Below are 20663 nucleotides of genomic sequence, written 5' to 3' on the forward strand. Positions count from 1 at the left end.
AGTGTGTGGCTCTTTGGTGCCTAGGCCTTCTGCTTGGCTTAGCTGACCTGATTTACGTAATATTTCTTTGCTGTGGCACTTCATCTGACTTACCTTTCTTTCTTCAACCAGTGTGGCTCTTCAGTCGCTTTCCTTACACTTCCTTGTGACCGCTTGCTCTAGTTACAGCTTTTTGGTCCCTCTGTAATAGCAGAATCAAGACTGAGAGTTCCCCTTTTTGCTGTTACAGCCCTCAAACACAGACAGTTTATTTTGGGGAGCTCCGACTTTCAGTTTTTGTCGTTGTGCTCTTCAGGGTAATGCTGGGTTCTGCATTTTGCCACCACTACATCCTTCCTTGGCCTTCCTGTGGTTGATTTTACCAGAAGCAAGAGGCATTCTTGTAAATGACCCACAGTGCATAGAAAGTTGTACATGTGTCACAAGCAAGGCTGAGATTTCTGTTAGTCGATCTTCCTTACAGCCTCCCAGCCCCTGCCCTAAATGTGCGCTTGCACATCGTGCACACACAGAGGTGTGTGGGTACAGCAGCTGTGTCATGCCAGTGATCACACGTCTTCCACATGTTTCTTGGTCCTCTCTTTTCTTTATTTCTTCTTCCTCCAGCATGCCACGTGCTGTGGCTGTGCTGCTTCCCCTGCACTGACCCCAGGCTGTCTGGGCACTGCTGCTCCTCACTTTTCCTGCTTCTCTGTGAGCAGAGGGGAGAAGGGAGGGCCACTGGAAGAAAGCAGAACTGAGCTGTCCATGAGGAGCTGCCCTGAGCTGCAGTCCTACTCTGCAACCTGGTTTTCGGGCTCCTTCCAGATGTAGCTCTTCTACTGTTGCTTGTGGAACAGTGACATGAGCTGGTGCTTGAGATCACATCCTGGAAAAGTAAGCCTGTTATTGGTATGTAGAAAGAGTTCACAGCTCTCATGAAAATCCACAGAGGAGATTCTGTTTTCTTTCTCTCATTCAAATGTCATGCTCAGAGCCAGCCTTGACCTTGACAATTCCTTGCAGTGGTCTTGGGTGAGTGCCAAAGTTGTGTTATGGACAGTTCCATCACCTCTTACACCACTTCTCTTCCTGCCTCAGTCAATAGGTGTGGTACTTTTACTGCTGTCCTCTTAAGAGATTGTGTTAAAACTAGTCACACTTTGTTTTGCAAAGTGAGTAAGGCTGTCCACAAAGAGACTTCATCTTGATGTGATGTCCCTGTAGGAAATTACAAAAGGTTTTGACACAGCAGCACAAAAAAGTTTCATTCTTGCTCCTTATCTGCAGAAGCATTAGTGTAGAAGAATCAATGGTTACACAAAGAAAGAAATTAGAAAAAGTTAAAGAAATCCTCTGGCTTTTCAGAGGGCTGCTTGAGCTGGCTGCCTGTTAGTCAACAAAGTACTTCAGAAGTTTGTAAACTAAAATACAGTACTTCATTGGCAGTATTTCCATGAGGTTCATGATCCCTTTGATATACTGTGAAGCAAGATAAGGCAGTGATTATAACTAGAGCTCCCGTAGTCTGCATGCACATATATATAAATATATATATGTGTATGTGTGTGTGCTTCTGTTAACAGAAAATACTTTGTAGTGTTTGTGTTTTTCAGCTCATGCAAACTGTCTAAATCAGGCATGGAGCCCAAGCTAATCCACTGTAGCTTTCAGCAGGGGCTTTATTCATGAGGGTCACAAGAATGTGAAATAACTTTACATAGCTTTTTGTCAGCTTGCAGCATGGCAAGAGTGCACTTTCATCTGCCTGCAGAGCTGTGGGGAGATGTCCTTGGTCTGGAAGGATGTGAGTGGTGGGGGAGTAAGGGAGCAAACTGTAACAAAACTTTCAGATTTCCAATGCTGTATAAACTCCTCTGCCTGGTTCCCAAGGCTGTGGCAGGAGCGTAGGGGTACTGATGCAGCGTGTCACCCCTTTCGTGATGAGTATTCCATGCTCTCAGGCTCGCAAAATGTTTTCTCAATATAAAGTTTCTGCTTAAATGCCCTGTTGGAGAGGGAGCACAGGTCTTGGAACTCCATGATACCTTTGTCACTTCCAGGTAAATAGAAGGTATTTGTTTGTTTGTTTGTTTAAATGAGATTAAGCTAAAGTATTATTTAAATCCCAACCAATAAAACTACTTATATTTATATAATTACCTCGTGCCACCAAGACTTAATGAAAAATATTTCTTCACCCAATAAGGTTAGAAGAATTATATCACTGTCTGGTATCAGTGCAGTGATGACAAATTTGAACCAGGCTATGTTCTTATAGACTAACACAGTTGGAGGTGTCCTTCCATTTATAAGTTCTTAAAATAAACCAAGGAAAAAGAGGTAAATCTGCTGTGAACTGTAAGGTTCTCACTGCAGGTACTGCTAAGGACACGCATCTTCCTTGCTGGTGCTCATTTTAAATGGGCTGAGCAAAATAAGTCATTCAGCCTTATATATTTGTTAGTATATTTATAACAGAATCAAGATGTTTTTATCAAACTTGGCAAGCATTATCCAACTAGTGTCTTACTGCCATGCTTACTTCATTGCTTAACAATGTAGACAGATGAAGGGTATTTGCTAACTAGGCAATTAAAATGGCAATAATTGATGGCAAGGATTTATAGTTTGGGAGTAGAGACACACTACCAGCTATTTTTTAAAAGTTACTCTTTCTGACATTTGAAATAGGAGAGGTTTGATAATGAGACTTAGATATGATACATTCATTAAGGATAAAGTCAGTTTAAAAAAAAAAATAGCTATCCAAAATTCTAAAGAAAAATTCTAAGAATTGTTTCTGTGAGTGTCTCTTTAGTCTATCTTTCCGTAGCTTTCATCAGATTTTAGTACACCCAGGACTGGGACCACCTTTATTTTTCACATCAGTACTGTGCCTACAGCTGCATGGTTCTAGGACTTCTACATGCTCCAGCAGAACAAAGAAATGACAATAATAATTGCTTCAGAAATTTTAAAATAATTAATCTTGCTTATTATAAGATTTTGGAGCAGTTAAATGCTCTCATTAATTTTATTTCCCCCTTTTTAAGTAGATGGTATTACCTGGTGTTACAGATAAAGGCACCAAGGCAGAAGCAGGCACAGACAGCAAGTCGTGAACTGTCATGAGAAGCAAATCTGGCTTGTTTGATCCCCAGTGCTTTCCTTTGACTGCCACATCAGCTTTCCTCCTATGCCCACTCAATCCCAGCTACTTCACTAACGTGGAAAGTTGGCATTTGTTGGGTAGTGCGTAATCACTGACCACATTAGTACTTCAAAAGTCTTTTAGAGACATGCTAACGTGTGTTTTTCAAATAAACTTTCCTGTGCTGCTACTATTATGGGCTGCTGAGGCAAGAAAAGCTTTCAGAAGGTAACGGATGCAAATGTGTTCATGTGTGTGAGGGAGGTATTGTAAGGCTTAAGGGGTTTTTTTTGGGTGGTTATTTTTGGTGTTGTAGTTTGGAGCAGTTCCTGGATTTCCTTCATTTTGCTGTATTTTAACTTTTGGACAGATTCACTTAGACCTTTGTCCTTCTTTTCCCTTGAGTATGTGTGTGTGTGTATAAAATAAAAGACAATTATTAAAACATAGTAAAAGGTAGATGTGGATTCTTGTGCTCATCCATTTGTCCTGACCTGAATATAATTCAAGCCAGGTCAAGGGTTTCCATGGTGAGACCATGCTTATGATGGGTGCAGATCTTCCATGGTTTAACATGTGAGGAAACAAATGTAAATGTGGGCCTCCAAATGTGGAACAGGATCACTGCATGTGACTCCTCCAAAGCTTTCTGAACTGAGTGGGTTGTCCCAGGCTCACCAAATACTGTTCTGCATGAAGTATGATTGTGGTCAGGTCTAAATTCAAGGTGAAATTTGACTTTTTAAAAATAAATGTTGCTGAAGAAGGCAGAAATTAATTGCTCAGTAATGTGCATTGCCAAGTACCTTCTCTAAGACACAGCAGGGAAGCACCTGAAAGGCTGTTTAGGAGAGAGAACTGGTGGAACCAGTTACAGCCCAGTAGTCTGCCATGGGCATGAACTGGCTGGAACTTTAATATCACAATTTTACCATGGAAATAAGATGAACAGAATATAAGTGGAAAAGTATTGCAAGAGCACCTTCACCCTTGATGTGTTGCCATTACTGGCCCATACCATTTGCCTAAAAGAAATCTCTCTGTCCCTGTGGGAGCTGTGAGCTCTCAGAGCATTTTGCTCTAAAAGATAGGCTCATCTAGTTGGGAAGCAGCTTTGAGCTCAGGAAAAGATCCTCCAGATGAGCTGAGGTCTGGGACCACAGTGGTTCAGTAAATTTTTTAAGCTTGCTGAGTTCTTTCTGCTCATCCTCTGCCTCAGGTAGTTGCATGTCTGTCTTTACAAAATGTTAGGTTGTGTGTATCTTCTGATGACAAAGATTTTCAGTTGATTCTGTTTTGTGAATGAAATATCTTGGTTCATTTGAGTTTTTACACATCTCTGTACACTGTCAAAGAATAAAAAATGTTTTAGTATATGAGACTAGGATTTTGGAAAAAAGACCAGTGGTTATATTGAGTGCAAATGTAGATGTCTCACATTTTGTGTAGCAATGACCATTGTCAAATTGTGTGGCTGATGTGGATAAGAAGCAGTTGGCAGGTATTGTTGGAGATTGTGCTCCCAAGTACCAGACGACAAATGGAGAAAAACATTGAACACAATTAAATAAATAGGACTACCTACTGAGGCCAGAAGATGATGGACTTTATCCGGTAGGATAAACCTGTCCTTCAGGATGGATAGCTGTGAGTTTTTGTGATGAGGATGCTCTCTTTCTGCAGGACAGGTACAATTTTTCAAGCCAAAGGATGTTATTTTTTGCAAGGCTATGCTGAGCTTTGCAGTTTTTTGGTGGTTTTTTGTTTCTCTGTCCTTAACAGAGAAGCTCTTGCTGTTAACAATGCCAAAACAAAGGGCTAATGGGATCCAGCATCAGGAACCGTGACTGTCAGGGGACTTGTAAGCTTGGCTGCCAGACCTGAAACTTTTCATGGAACTTTTATGCTCCACATGTTGTTTTGTAGTTATCATCCTGATGAGACAGGCTATGGCATCAAAATGACACCGGCTAATTAAATGTCAGGAGAATCAGAAATGTTGCAAGGCTTTTACACTGAGATTGCCAAGATGGAAACAGAAGCCAGTGACGCGCATCACCCTCCTTGTGGCTCATTAGGATGGGATATAACTCCATGTTCAGCCAGCTGCAGGATGGAGAAACAGTATGGAGGCTGCCATGAGGGCTTGACACTAATGAGCACCTGAAAGGTTAAATAAACGTCTGTGGCTGATGTTAGGTCTCAGGTTATAACCTTGGCAACTTGTCCTTTGATGTTTTCTTTTTCTCCCCTTCTCCTTGGAAGCATTCCCCTCAGAATCTTGTTCTGGCTTTGATAGGAATCTACATGGGAACCTGTGTTTTCCATCTGGTGTTGTCTTAGGCTGCTAAGAGCTTCTAGGATTCAAGCTAGAGCTTTTTACTGTAGGTTGGCCACAAAAGCTTTAGCTTATTTTAATTTTTCTGGTTCTGCTTCTCTAGAATAAGATGATGTGTCTATTCTACATATGTGTGTGATTTATTATATGTAATGTTAACAAGGGATATATCCTGTTTGACTGTGGCAACTGCATTTCACTAGTGCACAGGTGGCCTTAATATTTCTGCTTTGTGGGTTTCTTCTTCTATCTTTAACTTCTGTAATCTTTGTGTTTTGTGGTTTACAAGATTTTTTGTCATTGGGAAATATGTTGAATTGGTGTTGGGGCCCAAACGTTACACCAGAAAAAATACCCTTTCTTTGTCAAATGTCTGCATTGTGAAATCTTCACATTAGTCTGTGGTTTTACTCTGAAAATTGGCTGTGGGACAACGAAATACTGTGCAAGACGTTCTCTGCTCTCAGGCTCTGTTTGCAACCCTGGCCTAGCAATAACCACACTACCTTTTTATTGCTGTCTGAAGCAGCAGGGGTGGACAGAGGGACTTCAGTCCTCTTTTGGTTCTCTGTCACCCAAGAGGCAGTTACTTCTCTTCCCACTTGAAGAATGGGTCTTCATTTAGCTGTGTCCACAGCTGGTCTGTATGGGAATGCCTCCACTCAAAGCAGGCAAGCAACAGTGATTTTTACTGATTTATACTAGTAGAGAACTTGTCCTGTTGGCCTCAAAGCATACTCTTACTCTGGAGCTGCCTGCTCGTGTTTGGTATGCATTAAGACTGATGATATAGGGGTCACAAGGAGGATGGTTTGACCTTAAACTTTTAGATTGAAATTGCTTGGAGAAGTATTATGTAGAATTAAGCATAATTTTCCTTGGAAGCTGAGTAAACTCAGTCCAGAGGCTGTTGAGAGGCAATAAATGTGGGACCACACAGTGCCATCTTTCCAAAGCCACCCTTCAAAGCACACTGCACATTCAGCCAGCCCCGAGTGCTATGTGCACATTTAACTGGCTCAGAAATGTATGTAATGTAGCTATTTTCTTCAAATTGCTGCAAACTCCCCTTATTAAGGAAGCTGAATTACATGAAGTGTTGAGTTCTTGCTCTGGAGACAGAGCTGGAGCTTTTCCATTAGAGGTAACCTTCAAATGAACCAATGTGCACCTTTACCTCCTAAGTACAGCCCAACTAAAACATTTTACCCTAAGCTGGGTTTTGGTTTGAGGGGAAGTGAGCATAACCTTGGAAATATCATGGAAGTGAAACCTATATCAGAGTATCAGAGGAGTTCTAATAGGCCTCAGGTATCTGCATTGCGAAATCCTACACCTTAATTAAAATGGGGGGGGGAATCTTCTCTAACAAAGACATACTTTTTTATGTTCAGTAGTCATTGAAATAATTACAGGTTAACAAAAATAAAGAGCATTAAACAGAATGTCAAAATATGTCTGTTCCTCACAGTTGCTCCGTTTTAACTCTCATCTCCTCTGATGTCACAATTTAATTAGATATCTCAGTCACCATAGAGTTTTCCAGACAAGATCTGAATATGTAATCTACAAATCAGCAGAGCTCAGTTGCCATCCTCTGTATTTCATTCAACACAGTGCAGAAAAGTGAAAATGAGGTTCACCTTGCACTTTTTCTGAGGCAGCTTTATGAGATACTGAATAAAAGTGTCCAGCTGTGAAATTTAGTTTTAACAGCTGATTATGCTTTTCTACACTAAAAGTGAGGTGATCAGTTACTTATGATCACCTTCAGACCTGCACACAGATAAGCATCTAATCAACCTGGGATTAAAGAATCCTTTTCTCTGCCTTTTTCTGTGGGTAAGGGTTTTCAGTTTGTTTTACAAATGATGGTCTGTGGTAACCTTAAATGAACTCGGTTTGGAAAATCTTTCCAGCTTTTTCCGTCTTTGAGTCTGTAGAACACCATTTAAGTGCTAGTTGGCTGGGCAAAAGAACATTATTTGTGAATATCTGGTAAGGAGAGAGATGAAGTTTTTACTCCCACCAAGAACTCTTATTTCATAGGTGCCAGGTGAAAGTGCTCTCCTGAGGACAATAGCCATAATACAGAGCTGGAACGAGCAACTCATCATTTTACATTCTCTTCTCTCTGGTCCTATGCTCCTGCTTATATTTTTTTAGGGATGTTTTGCTCTGCTGATTGTAGGGGGGGCAGAGATTTAACAGAATGGTTGAAAATGTTGGCAAATATCCCCATTGTAATTGTTTGAGGAGAGTCATCTCTCAGTTCCCGCCCATCTCCACACTTGTACACTGCCCTGTTTTGTACCCCACAATGTACATATATCAGGCCCAGCAGATAGTAGGAAATCCCTGTCTGCTGTGAATTCAACAGGTTTCAGCTTCAGCTGTTTGCTTGCTGCTTCAGTTTCATATGTTTTTGACTCTGAACAAGTTATGCTTTTCTGTGTGCTGTGGAACTATGTGTTGAGAAGGTGGGATGTGAACAGGACTGGCTATGAACAGGGTTTTTAATTTTACATCGATGTTACTCGGCTCCTGGAGTCTGAGCCATGATTCCAGGCTGCAACTGAGGTCTTAAGCCCCTTTAATGTGCCTCATTGAAGACAGGCTGGTTTATCCCAGCCTCTGCAGGGGCTGTCTTCCAAGCCACACCTGCCCATGGCAGAGCTGGTGATGATGTCAGGTTGGGTGGCACTATCCTGAAAATGTAAGAGAGAAGACAAGCTTGGGTAGATCCTGAAGAAGAGGATGAGTCCATTCTGGAAGAGTCAACCCTCAAGGAACTTTCTGCTCATGGTGCCAGAGGAAGGGACGTTGAGTGCCAGTCAACGTCTCCTGGTCTTATGGCTCACAAAAGGAAGTCTGTCCATACTTAAAACTTGAAATTGTGGTTCCCCTCAACACATTGCCCCCAAAGTAAGAGTCAGCAGCAGTTCCTCCTTTTGGTTGTGCTAGCCTGCCTTTTCTAGAGAAGCCATGTAGTAGGCAGAAGAAGATAGCTGGCAGAGAGTCCATTCTGCAGAGAAGAGAAACACAGAAAGTGAAGGGCTTGGGAGCAAAAGGATTTTAAGACTTCCTGAAAAGGGTGTGCCTTTCACAGTTCTCTTAGTTGTTTTTATGTATTTTGAATGTATGTAAAGTGTTGGTCACTTTTAGAGGTGAATGGTTCTCTTGATGTGTGGATTTGGGCCTTTCCCAGACTGTGTGTATACAACCTTGGTGCCAGTGTTTTTGTCTGCCTTTTATGGAGCAGCATGTGGCTGGGATCTTCTCCTTCTGCTCTGAAGAAGACTAATTGCAGAAACTCTGCTCTCCTTTTCTTTCTTTGCCACTGAACTTTCTCATTACCTCCCTATAATCATGTCTGACACTTCCATCATCTGATTTCCTTCCATCCTGTGCTTTGCAGAATTTTGCTTACAGTAATCACGGGAGGCAGTCTCTCTGAGTGCAGTTGTGTCCTCCTGTTGGAATATTCTGGATTGCATACTGCTGTCCACATCCTGCGTTCACTGCTGTCCAGTATGGCCAGTGTACACCAAAATCCAGTTGTATGCATTGGGTTGGTTTGACTCAAGCAGGCACAGCTGCCCGTGACAGTTTACATGCAGCCTGTGGAGATGTTTCACATCCACCCACCTCAAATTAATTTTGTTTGGTTGCAGCATGTTTTGTCTGACCTGAACTTCCACACACATGTGTACAATTCATGTTTTTGGAACTCAGCTTTGCCTGAAAATAAATTAGAAAGGAGACACGTGGAAGTAAAGTTCATTGAAATATTAACAAGACATTTTGTCTTTTGCTGGTTTTCATCAGGGTAAAAAAGATCAGCAAAACCACAACAAAAATAGCAATGAAATTACTATGGGGGGCTGCAAACATAATAGTGATAGAGTTGACTTAGCTGTGGTGGTTTCTTTTATGTGATAATATTGAGGTGTTTTATTTCTCCCCTGTGAGACAGAACACTATTAGCCACAATTTGTAGTGTGCCCCATGTGGAGGCTGGGGAGGAGAGTTGGTGCCTCAGAGGTTACACAAGGCCGTGGAAGACCCAGCAACAGAATCCAAAGCGTCTGGACCACCCAGGGACCTGCTCATGTACCACAAGCCATCAGGGAAAGATTAACTCTAAACCCTTTTAGTTGCTCTGTACGGTATAATTGTCTAAATGAAATCAATGAATACTTGATTTGAGAGTCTCCCATTGCTCCATCCCTGCTGTTCCAAATGTTTGTTAACAGATTGCTTTGTGGCAGAGTGCAAAGGTGCCGCTCTATAAAACTGTAATGACTTCTGGAAAGGAAGTTGCCCTGTGTATTGCAGAAAGCACCATTCAGTTTTGATTGGAACATGGGGAGCTGAGAAGTTGTTATTGCTTTTAGTACAGCTACTTGGAATAAAAGTTTTTGCTCAGTTATGGTTGAGATGACATTTCCTTTTTCCTTGCTTTTTTCTCTCCTTGTTTACCAATGGAGTTGGAATGTTCTCCTTTGCCCTGGGCAGGGAGCTGGCGCGTGGTAAGGTCCTGGCACGCCAAGGAAGGGGAGCTCCTTTTCTGTCTCCTATGCTCCTCTGTCTGTCACCCATCCTGTTTGCTATTCCCTTGACTTTCTCTTGGCTGTTTTTTTCTCAGTCCTTGGGGGTTCTCTTGTCAGTCCCCAGCCAACTTTTTTATCCTTTCTTGCTCTCTAAGCAGAAAATGACGTGTTTGGTGAGCTGACTGGATTATCCCTGGTGAGGGGGTTTGGTGGTGCCAGATCTCACACTGCCTGGCTCTGGGAGCCAAGGGGACTGAAGAGGACAAAAGAGGAAGAGATTGGGGCTGTAAATGAGCCCCAGTTGCACAAGCCTGTTGGCACAGCAAGGTGAGACTCATCTAAGCATCATTTTGCTGTTGCTGCAGGTTTCAATTTCCCCCAGTGAAAAACCACTGGCCTTTGGGCTGGCAACCCACGCTGCAGGTGTGTGGTTACTTACTGGGTAGGGGTGAAGATAATTTACAGCAAATCTCTCAGATGTTAGACCTTGGGCATCAAGTATAAACACTCTCACCTCACTTTCCCCAAGAGCTGTAGTTCATTAACTTCCAGGCCTGTGGAGTGGCCTTCCTTCCCTGACAGGCTCAAGGAGGGCTGGCTGGTACCCCAGAGGGGGAGTGAGGAGAGGGCAGAGAGGGCTCTGTGCAGTGTGACAGCTTACAAGCATGCCCACGCTCAGTTCCCTCCCCAAAACAAGCCAGAGTCCCCAGCACTCCTGGTGCTGCCTGACCCAGTGCCTTTCCCTGCCAGGAGTGTCCCATGTGCCAGGTATCTCCCCATCACATGCCAGCCTTACTGCTGGAAGAGGAACTGAGAGAATTGGAACAAGGACAATAATTATTTCAATAATTCTGTTTCTTTTTTTTTTTTTTTATATATGTTCTTAATACTTCTTAATAGTAATACTGTAAATGTAAATTGTATCAAGGCACAGGAGCTATTTGTGCTATTGTTGCCTTTATTTCTGCTTCTCAGCCAGTTATTCAGTGCTATTTGTACTATTCCATCACCCTTTCCTAGGAAATCAGTTTAACGTGTTTGACACTTAGCCTGTGAGCTGACTCTTCCATGAAAACCCTGATTGCTTACAGGACACTAAACCTCACTCGTTTAGATCCATTAATACCATTCTAGTAAAAAAAAAATCACCTTTACATCAGCCCCCCCCTGCCCCTCCATGTTTGGCAGTTTTGGAGTGCTGGGAAATTAAATAAATCCCTTGGAATTTGGGGGTCTCCAACCTAGTGTCTCTAGCTTATATTTCTTGTACTTTTTTCTTGTATTTTTTGTCCTTTTGGGGGCTTCAACAAAGCCTGGTATAATCAGCAGGAATTGTGACAACCATCTCAGTTGTGTACTAGGTAAGACTTCATGCCTTTGATGAGAATTTGAGAGGTCCCTGTGGTTTACAAGTTACAACCAGGGACTGACACATCCTTATTAAAATATGGAAGGGGCTTGGTGTTTTACAGAAATATTGAAAAGTGGAGAAAAACTTTCTCTTTCTAAGTAATTTTTCTACATGCTGGTATTTTGGCAAACCAATCTACTATACCATGTCAGTGAGTTAATGACAGGCTGGTGAAATGAATGTTCACAGCTTTAAATCAGTCTTTTCTTTAGGAGCATTTAAATTGCTTCATTTTTGTTCAAGGTAATCTTGACTACAAAACTACAGGCCTGCAGGAAACCCATATATTAATTGCAAAAGCTGGGTCTGAAGAGGTTTTCCACGCTGCTGATCATATATGGCATCCCAGATGAGTAGCAGATCTGATTTTGTAGTTACGTTGTGCCAAGAGTTTAGATTGAACATTACTTGTAATTCTGTCATTTATCTCTACCGTTTCTTTATTAATGTCTTCAGCGTTCTTGGTCTGTCCTCAATCTTTCACATTTTCTACTGATGCTTTATTACAGTGTTTTCCAAATTTTTTAAGTAAAAATCTTTCAAGATGAACAGCAGTCCTTCCTTGGGAGCTGACTGAAAGCCAAATGATCTTTATTCATATAGCTATTGCCTTGCAGATCCCCTCTTTGGAAATCACTGTTCCATTATGTGCTATTGCTTCCTTGTCCCTACACGCCTTGATGAGCAGTAAAATACAGTGTTGACATTTAAAATATTGTCACTGGCATGGCTGATGTGTGAGTGAGGGAGGAAGGGAGTTTTCTCCATAATGGTGATTTTTCTGGGGCTCTTTGAAAATTCAGGCTCTAGTGATGGTTATTCTTTCTTTTTGTATCAGCTACACTTGCAGTGTATTTTTGAGGTGCATTTTTGAGCTTTGCTTTGGAAACATAAATGGAACTGTTCTTCTCATTGTAGTTGCTCTCAGCCATGTCCATCCTGTGTCTTGTCCTCCAGCTGCTGCAAAAGATTTGTGCAGCACACTGGATATAACACTTTACTGCATCACAGCAGTTAAATATGAAAAAAAAAACATCACTCAGAGCTTGCATGGCCTTTACCCACCATGCACAAACTGTCACCTAGGGTGTATTATAAACTTTTCTGTATAAGTTTTCTGTATTTTAGGTTCACAGTTTGTCACTGCGTTTTTATTTTCATTTCTGTGTCTTTGATCTCACAAAAAGCTCTGCCCTGGTCAAGGAAGCTGTTGACACAGTCCCCCTGGCCCATGTGGGCCTTTGAGCTCGTTATGGGGTGAAAGAAGGACAATGAAAGCAGAGCTTCAGAAAACACCATAGCTGCCAAATAGCAGCATTCCTAAAGCTGTTCTGAGTCATACTGTGGGCTTCTGCTTTGGATCTGAGCTCTCTCAGATTGCTGTCCACAATGTTCTTTCATCAGTGTGGCTGTAGCAATACAGAAATATTAGCCGTAGTTATTGTTGTGTCAACGTAGAGGAATCCATCCTGTGTAGGTACTGCCATACAAGCAGAAAATTGATGGGCCCTTTGCCCTGATCTTACTGTCTGAATGTCTACAGTATACAGAGGGTAAGTGGGTATTGAGAGATTTGGAAGCTCAGAGAAATGAAGTTATGAGCAAAGATGATTCAGCTTCACCAGCTGAAGATTGCTGATGCCTTTAGGTACGTTCCCCATCTGAAATGTGCCACAGCTCCTCCAGCTTGGTCAGCAATCCCTCATTGTTTCTGATGTATCTTTTCTGGGAGTCAAGGGGCTGGCACAGAAAATCCTGGCTTGTTCTTCACTTGTCACTTTGTCCATTGGCTGTGCTGGAAAGCCCCAGCTATGGAGTGCTAGGCTCTGTTCACACATCAGCACAGGACAGTCACAGCCTGAAAGCACAGCCTCAGCACAGTACAGATCACCAAATACACACTGTTTCATGTAGTAAACAGTAAAATAGTAAATAGTAAAATAGGTTCAATCTCAAATCCTGTTCTAGCCAGTCCCATTAGAACATGAGAAGCTGACATGGTTTTCCCTTCTGCTCCATGTGATAAGGGAATTTCTGTTACTGATACTTACCAAGAGAGACTTCTACAGTAAAAGTTATGGACAGCTCAAAGCATATCAGGAAGCAATACCTAGACTTTTCATATGGTTTACAAGTGGCATTTCCAATTCTGGATACAAGTTCAAGCACAATGTCGTGGTTTTAAACCAGTAATTAACAAAAGGGGAAAAAAATTTACTTATTTCTTGCTGTGAGATATGGATTAAAACATGAGCAAACCAGGCATAAAACTTAAAAGGAATAAAGAAAGTTTATTGACAAACTACAAGAATAAGAACACCAGAATAAACTTCCAGAAAAACCTTTTCATTTCTTACTGCCCACCATTCTTTTGTTCACATGACAACAGAGACAAAAACTTTAGAATTTTGATGGTTTAAACAGTCCTAATTCCTTCTACAGTCTTTTCATCAGTCTCTGTAGAGAAACAGAAGTTCTTTTCTGTTAATTTATGGAGTTTCTCACAAGAAAACTATTTTTGTTATAGTTTTCCATTTCCCTGATATCAGCTGCCCAGAGCTGCTGTTATCAGAGCCCACCCCTCCCATTCCACATCACCCTGAGGTGTGTTATAGGTCATGAGTTTAGGGATAGCATTTTTAAGGATAAGTTATTCAAAGGCAAAAAGTATTCTTCATCTGTTTCTGTGAGCTTCACTAGAAAACAGTTTTCTCATTGCCTCTCAAGGCGTCAAATCTCCCAGCACTTCACTATACTATAATTACTCTACTTTTTACTCAAATTTACACTTTGAACACTCTATTCCTCCCCATACTCCATCATGAATTAAAGGAGTTCTTTTCAGGACTTTATTGTCCATCCCCATAGTTTTAACAGAAAGATATTTCAGCTTAATTAAAGCATCTTCTTAATTCTCTACCTTTCTTGAAGCTTCTTTTCTTTCTTGCCACTAGTAGTTTATAAAGTCTCTTTTCATGTTGATCACTCTCTTTTTCTCTCTCTGGATGAAAAGATTAATCCGCAAGTCTCATCTGGATAAGAAAGAGTTAAAATCCTGCCCAAGCTTTTGTAGATGGTTCGGTGATCTCTGCTGAACAGGAGCTGGAGCCGTCTGCGATGGAAAGTTCCTCATAGCTGCTCTGGAGAGCGTGGTCACCGTCTCTGCTTGCTGCAGGCCCAGAGCCCCTCTCTTTCTTCACTCAGCAGTTTTCTAGTGAATGTAGTTACAGCAAAACCTGCAGCCAAGCCAGGAACCGGCCTGGCCCGGCTTGGCCCAGGGCAAGCCCCGCAGTCCCATCTCCCGGCCGGGAGAACGGCAGGCCCAGCCCGGCCCCCGCCTGGCCGCATGGCCTGGGCAGGGAACTGGAGGCCAGCCGGAGCTCTGCTACCTTTCACAGCCAAGAAACAAAGAGAACAAGAGAGTTCTAGTTGTACACTTTAAGGTGGGGTTCACAAGTTGATCCCCCTTTTCAATGGCTAAAACGGCTGTCAGTTCTCAGCAATGACCGATAATTGGTCAGGAGAAAAGACTCCAGGCAGTCCCCAGCAACTCCAACTTTCTTAAAGGTAAAGTAACTCCATGACACACAAATATAAAAAAATTTTTGTGGTACTAATGGAAATTTCTGAATCTATAGCAGGTCCCTTACTCCATAACTGGCGTTATAGTTTTAATAAGAACTATGTCCTTGACTTGTCATTTGTTAGAAAACTCAAAATCTTAATGGTTCACATTGGAGAAATAAAGGTCAAGATACAGGCAAAGTTCCTCTGTATTACCAAAGATAATAAAAGGGGAGTATATTTGCTCCTGGTTATGCTAATTCATCACTCCAAGCACGGTGTGATTGCATTCTGTCTAGTCAGTGCTCTTCTTCGTATCTTAAAGAAGAGATATAGCCAAAGTAAAGGGCACTTGGAGATAGACAGGGAAAATAATTGAGTCACAGAGAGTCTTCTGTTTGAGGAGGGATGGGAAAGATAGGGATTGTTTTAATTTAAAGAAGAGACAAATAAAAGTGAACGTGACAGTAGTGCACAGAATGATGAATGATACAAAGAAGGTGAACTGGACACTCTTGCTTGCCCTTTCATAAGTACAGAAGCAGAGGGACATCCAATAAAGCAGAAAGGCAAAAGTAATAACACTATTGAAAGGGCATTTTTAAACTGTAACTGTCTTGTTTCCAATGGCTCATCTTCTTTCTTCATGATTCTAGAGCATGTCTTGAGGGGCAAAGACCTCCAGGAGATGAATTCAAGTGGTCTTGCTAAGCAGTCATTGCAGTCATGCTGCAAAAACTGCTGATTGGATCAGGTTATTTGGCTTGTGTGAAGGTGAAGAACTTGTCAGATAGTCTTAAAGAGCCTTTTTAGTCTCAAAATAAGTGGAAATTTAGGTAAAGACATTAATGTGTGTAATGATACTATGCATGCATTTGCTAGATAGAGTAAAAAAGCAACTATTCAGGACAAGAATCTACTACTGATGGAAGGAATATTCCTCTGCATGTCTGCATGTTAACCCCCATGTCATTTCTTTGCTGGTCTCCCTGAATCTGCTCTTTGATAAATGACACTTTTATAATATGCTGATGTTGTGCCATGTTGGCTCAGGCTCTGCTGTCAGGACCAAGCAGATTTCTGTCCCCAAGGAAGTTGTTGGAAGCACATTTATTCTTCCTAAATATTCCTTTCTGATATTATCTTACTTTTGGTTGTTCCATTTTTTATTCATCTTTATTTGATAAGTTTGTACCTCTCCCCTGCCTTATTGTTAAAAAAAAAAGAGAGATAATGAGACATGCAAATTCCAGATGAGTGAGATCACATTCTGGTTAGATTCTTACAGTATCTGTTTGGATCCATTGTTACTTTCAGACTTAATCCCTGTCAGTCTTTTTTGTAGCTATGCAATTATTTTATAATTCCTCACCAGGCTGTGCTATTTGATGTAGCACAATCCTGGCCCACCTGTGGTGATCATCACTTCAAAGCCCCGGTTCCTGTGGTCATTTTGAGTGCATGCCTGCCTCATTTCTAATGGTCTGTTGTGGTAATGTCAGCTGTGATGATTCAGCCCTGGATCACATCTGCAAGGTGGCTTTTCCTTTTCTTGCCTGCTGCAGTTTTTCCCATCTTAAAACAGGTGAAACGCCTCAGCTATTCCTGATGGAAACCGCTTGCTATGATGTAGGGAAAACTGAATTTTTACTAATATCCTTATGCCTTATAATTAGGTCTTTGTTTCTCAGTCACCTACAGAACATCTTGAAAGCATTTGCCAACATTTTTCTTATTAAACTTTGTGTGCAGCAATGGAACATTTAAAATATTTACTACTCAATATAGAACAGATGTATTTTATCAATCATGTGAAATGTATAATTTGTAAAAGTTTACGAGAGATACGTATTTATGTGTATGTGTGTATATATCCATTTACTGTGTGTATAAACTGTACTGTTAGGGATGTATTTGCCTGGCACTACAGTCCAGCTCCCTCAGAAATAGTTACAGCCCTGGAATACCAACCTACAACCTAGTTTAGCCATTTGAAGTCACTGAGAAAAATTAATTGTAAATTACAATTTGTAATTGTAAATTAATTGTAATAGTACTCAGAGATATGCAAATTTTATGTCTAAACTCAAGTGAAAAGATGCATTCAGTCTCAGTTTTTGGCATTTGTCAAAAGCCCTCCAAAAACCATCCAGGCTGGAGGCTAAGTTGCCTTTCATAAATCTCAGCTGAAGACTTTCTGTTGACTTCGTAGGACTAAATTGTTTCTATTGTTCTCGAGTAATTACATTTTTGTTGTTATCGGTGGAAAGAGCCCCACTGGGTTGAGCATGTAAGTATATGGGAATGAGGGGAAGGAGGATTTGTGTTAGTTAAGTGGAGATGATAAAGCTGAAAACATAGCAGCAGGACATAAATCACATTTTTCTTCTTTTTCTAGTTGGCTTGTCACAATAAAACACTGCAACAGATGCTGAAGCCAGGGTCAGATCCAGATGAAGGAGATGAAGCCTTGAGGTTTTATGCCAAACATACGGCACAGATAGAGGTAAAGGATTGCTCTCCAGAAGATGGACTATGAGACAAGTCTGCGTCTTGCATGTGGTGTATCTCCTCTTCTTAAGCTTCCAAATGGTGTGGATTATTTATGAAGAGGAGGTTGAATAATATGCTTTTGGTTGTGGGAGATAAAGGAATACACCTATATTAGAAGTGCCTCCAAACCATCGTTTCACAGTAGCTTTGCTGTGTGTTAGCAAACATGTTTTGTTAGGGAAATAATGACTGTGGATAGGACCTGTGTAATGAAGTCAAGAATCATCTTGTATGGTACATCACTCAAATAAATAATCATGAGTTTCAAAGCCATTGATGCTGGCTGTTCAAATTAAAACTCTGGCTGGAGTACAAAGAGGTTTTGAAGTGGTGTAGACATTCAATATGGCTTTTGTTTAAAATACCAAGGCTTGGCCTGGTTCAGCAGTTCTGCTCTCTATTTTAAACTTTATACCTGCCATGGGTTGGTCTTAGATAAAGGTCCACAGAGGTATCCCACCACAGGATAGGTGGAACCTCCATGGCCTTTGCTGTCCAGAGAGCAGCTCAGTGCTCCTCTTAATGTATTTCAATCTGGGTGCTGCTGAGATCTCTCTTAGCAATTATCAGCCAGTTTATCTGTGTAGCTTGTAAATTTAGGCATTAAGCAAGCACCGTGGTCAACTTTTATGTGGCCAATAGCTTCTTCTGGAAAAGTGAAACTCAACCTAGCATTGCTGCTGTACAAAATAGATAATTGCTTGTCTTTGAAAGCAGTCCTAGACCTGTATGGTGTTTCAGATGTTATCTCCCCTATATTAACATACCTCATTTGCTTGATTTGAAATTCAAATAGTGGGGGCTTTTTATTTTCACCAGGGGCTGTAGAGAAGCATGGTCGTAGGAATCCAAAAGGGTTTTCTACCCATTTCTGTATTTTTAGTAATGCAAAGTCAACAATCAGAATGGGGAGGCAAATTTGATGGCAGTGTGGTGTGATGAAATAAAATCTAGCTGCCAGTAACTTGCTAGGTGCTGAAGTGCAAACAATTCAAAATATTGGGGTTTGTCAAATAAAAAGACAAAGACTGACAAGATACGAGTGCTGTCTGAGTAACAGTGTTATTTTTGTATATTCACCTTTACAACTTATCCCATCATAGAAAGAGATTCAAGATGAGAAAAGTATTTTGTAATCAGAGCAGAAAGCCCCTGAACTTCTCCACTTTTTGCTGGGAGAGATTTGTTTCAATTTGCTGACAAATTGAAGCATTCTGAATTACAACATTTTTTATATTTGGGGAAGTCTGAACCTAGGTTTTTCTTGAGACTTATATTTGCCACCTTATTCAGGCAGGCTTTTGAAAATTAAAACAGCTTTACTCTGTTTTGGGATTGATTGGTCCAACTTTATTGTAATGTCCAAATAATTAATACATTAATTTGTAAATAAAAAGGGAGCTGTGAACAAGAAAAAATATTACAAACTTATTAGATAGTCACAGACTCTGACAAAAATGTGCATTTTATTTGTAGATTGTTCGCCACGATAGAACAATGGAAAAGATTGTCTTTCCTGTCCCCAATATTTGCGAATTCCTCACTCGGGAATCCAAAAGTCGGGTATTCAATACAACAGAGAGAGATGAGCAAGGGAGCAAAGTCAATGACTTTTTCCAGCAGACTGAGGATCTGTACAACGAGATGAAGTGGCAAAAGAAAATTAGGAGTAAGTACTGTAATTTTAAAAAAATAGCTTCATCATGCTAAAACCTTGCTTTTAAACCTTCAAATACTTTAATTTTAATGATATACTTTTCTCTGTTCACTCTGATACTACAACAGACAAAACTGTTCTGGGCTTCAGAGTGTAGGTCAGCTGAGATATTTGCATGCCTCCGTAAAAGAAGTGTAATATGGAACAGTTACTAATTTGTTCAAGATGATGTTTTGGACTCCAAAAGTTAAATTGAGGGGTGGAAGAACTGGGTGTAGTTCTACTAATCTTGATAGTGTTGCACCTAATTAAGCCACGGCCCCTAATATTTAACAAAAACATGTGTAGCTGCATATTTGAGGTTTGCAGATTCCTGAAAGGCCATTAAAAGACTCATAAAAGTCAGTCACTTAAAATCCTCTCTCAGCAGAACCTCAGCTGCTTTAGATCTGCCCAGCTCCCATGGAATCAGTCCTGCTCTGCCAGTCCACATCAGCCTGGCATGACTGGCCGGCAGGGTGTCCCAGTTGGCCCATGCTGGTGCATGTCCCGTGGTACTGGGGAGGCAAATGTATGGCCTTGAGCTGCTTGGTCAAGCTCATGGGGGACAGATCAAAGCAGGGACATCAAGAGGAGGGGCAGGGAAGCCCCACCAGGTACGCTTAATGTCTTCAGCTCCCTGGTGGGCAGTACAGCAGCTGGCCCTTGGCAGGAATGGGGCTATGGCCCATGTTCCTGGGTCAGAAGGCTCCTGCCAGCTCAGCCACTGGCCTTTGGAGCAGAAAGTTATATTTTATATATCGTAGAATCACAGAATGGTTTGGATTGGGAGGGAACTTAAAGATCACACAGTTCCACTCCTCCTGATATGGGCAGGGACACCTTCCACTATCCCAGTTTGCTCAGAGCCCCATCCAATCTGGCCTTGAACACTTCCAGGGATCCAGGGACAGCCACAGCTTCTCTGGGCAACCTCTGCCAGGGCCTCACCACCCTCAGGAGCAATTTCTTCCTGATATCCAACCTAACCCTACCCTCAGTCTGAAGCCATTCCCCTTGCTTTGTCACTCTAGGCCCTTGTCAAGAGTCTCTCTCCATCTTTCCTGTGGGTTCCCTTCAGGCACTGGAAGGCCACAATGAGGTCACCCAAAAGCCTTCTCTTTTCTGGGCTGAACATATATAAAAATGCCTAAAAGTGATAACTTCATTCACTGCTAAAATGCAGATGGTCTTAAGAGTGTCACACATATGCTCACAGCAATTGATCAGGAAGGAATAGGGTCTAGAGCAGCAGGATAGGCTGAGGATAGAATGTGGGAGCATCCTGAATGTGATGGAAACATGGATGTTATTGCAATTTTCTATATGTCAATTCCCAGGCTTTAATTTTCAGCAGCAGCAAGTCTTCAGCATGAGCCCCATTGACCCAAGTCTGCTTCTCTTGGTGGCACCCT

The 20663-nt window shown here is 41.5% G+C and overlaps 1 protein-coding gene across 1 annotated transcript in view; it reads left to right on the plus strand.

Annotated features, from left to right (window-relative positions):
- LOC131591576 (inositol 1,4,5-trisphosphate receptor type 2) overlaps nucleotides 1-20663 on the plus strand; it is a 244024-nt gene that overhangs the window by 179895 nt on the left and 43466 nt on the right. The window contains exons 46-47 of the mRNA XM_058862400.1: nucleotides 17398-17505; nucleotides 19029-19221. Coding sequence (XP_058718383.1) covers nucleotides 17398-17505; nucleotides 19029-19221 — 301 coding nt within the window. The remainder of the gene's footprint in view (nucleotides 1-17397; nucleotides 17506-19028; nucleotides 19222-20663) is intronic.

Source organism: Poecile atricapillus, chromosome W (genome assembly GCF_030490865.1).
Source record: "Poecile atricapillus isolate bPoeAtr1 chromosome W, bPoeAtr1.hap1, whole genome shotgun sequence".
Lineage (NCBI taxonomy): Eukaryota > Metazoa > Chordata > Aves > Passeriformes > Paridae > Poecile > Poecile atricapillus.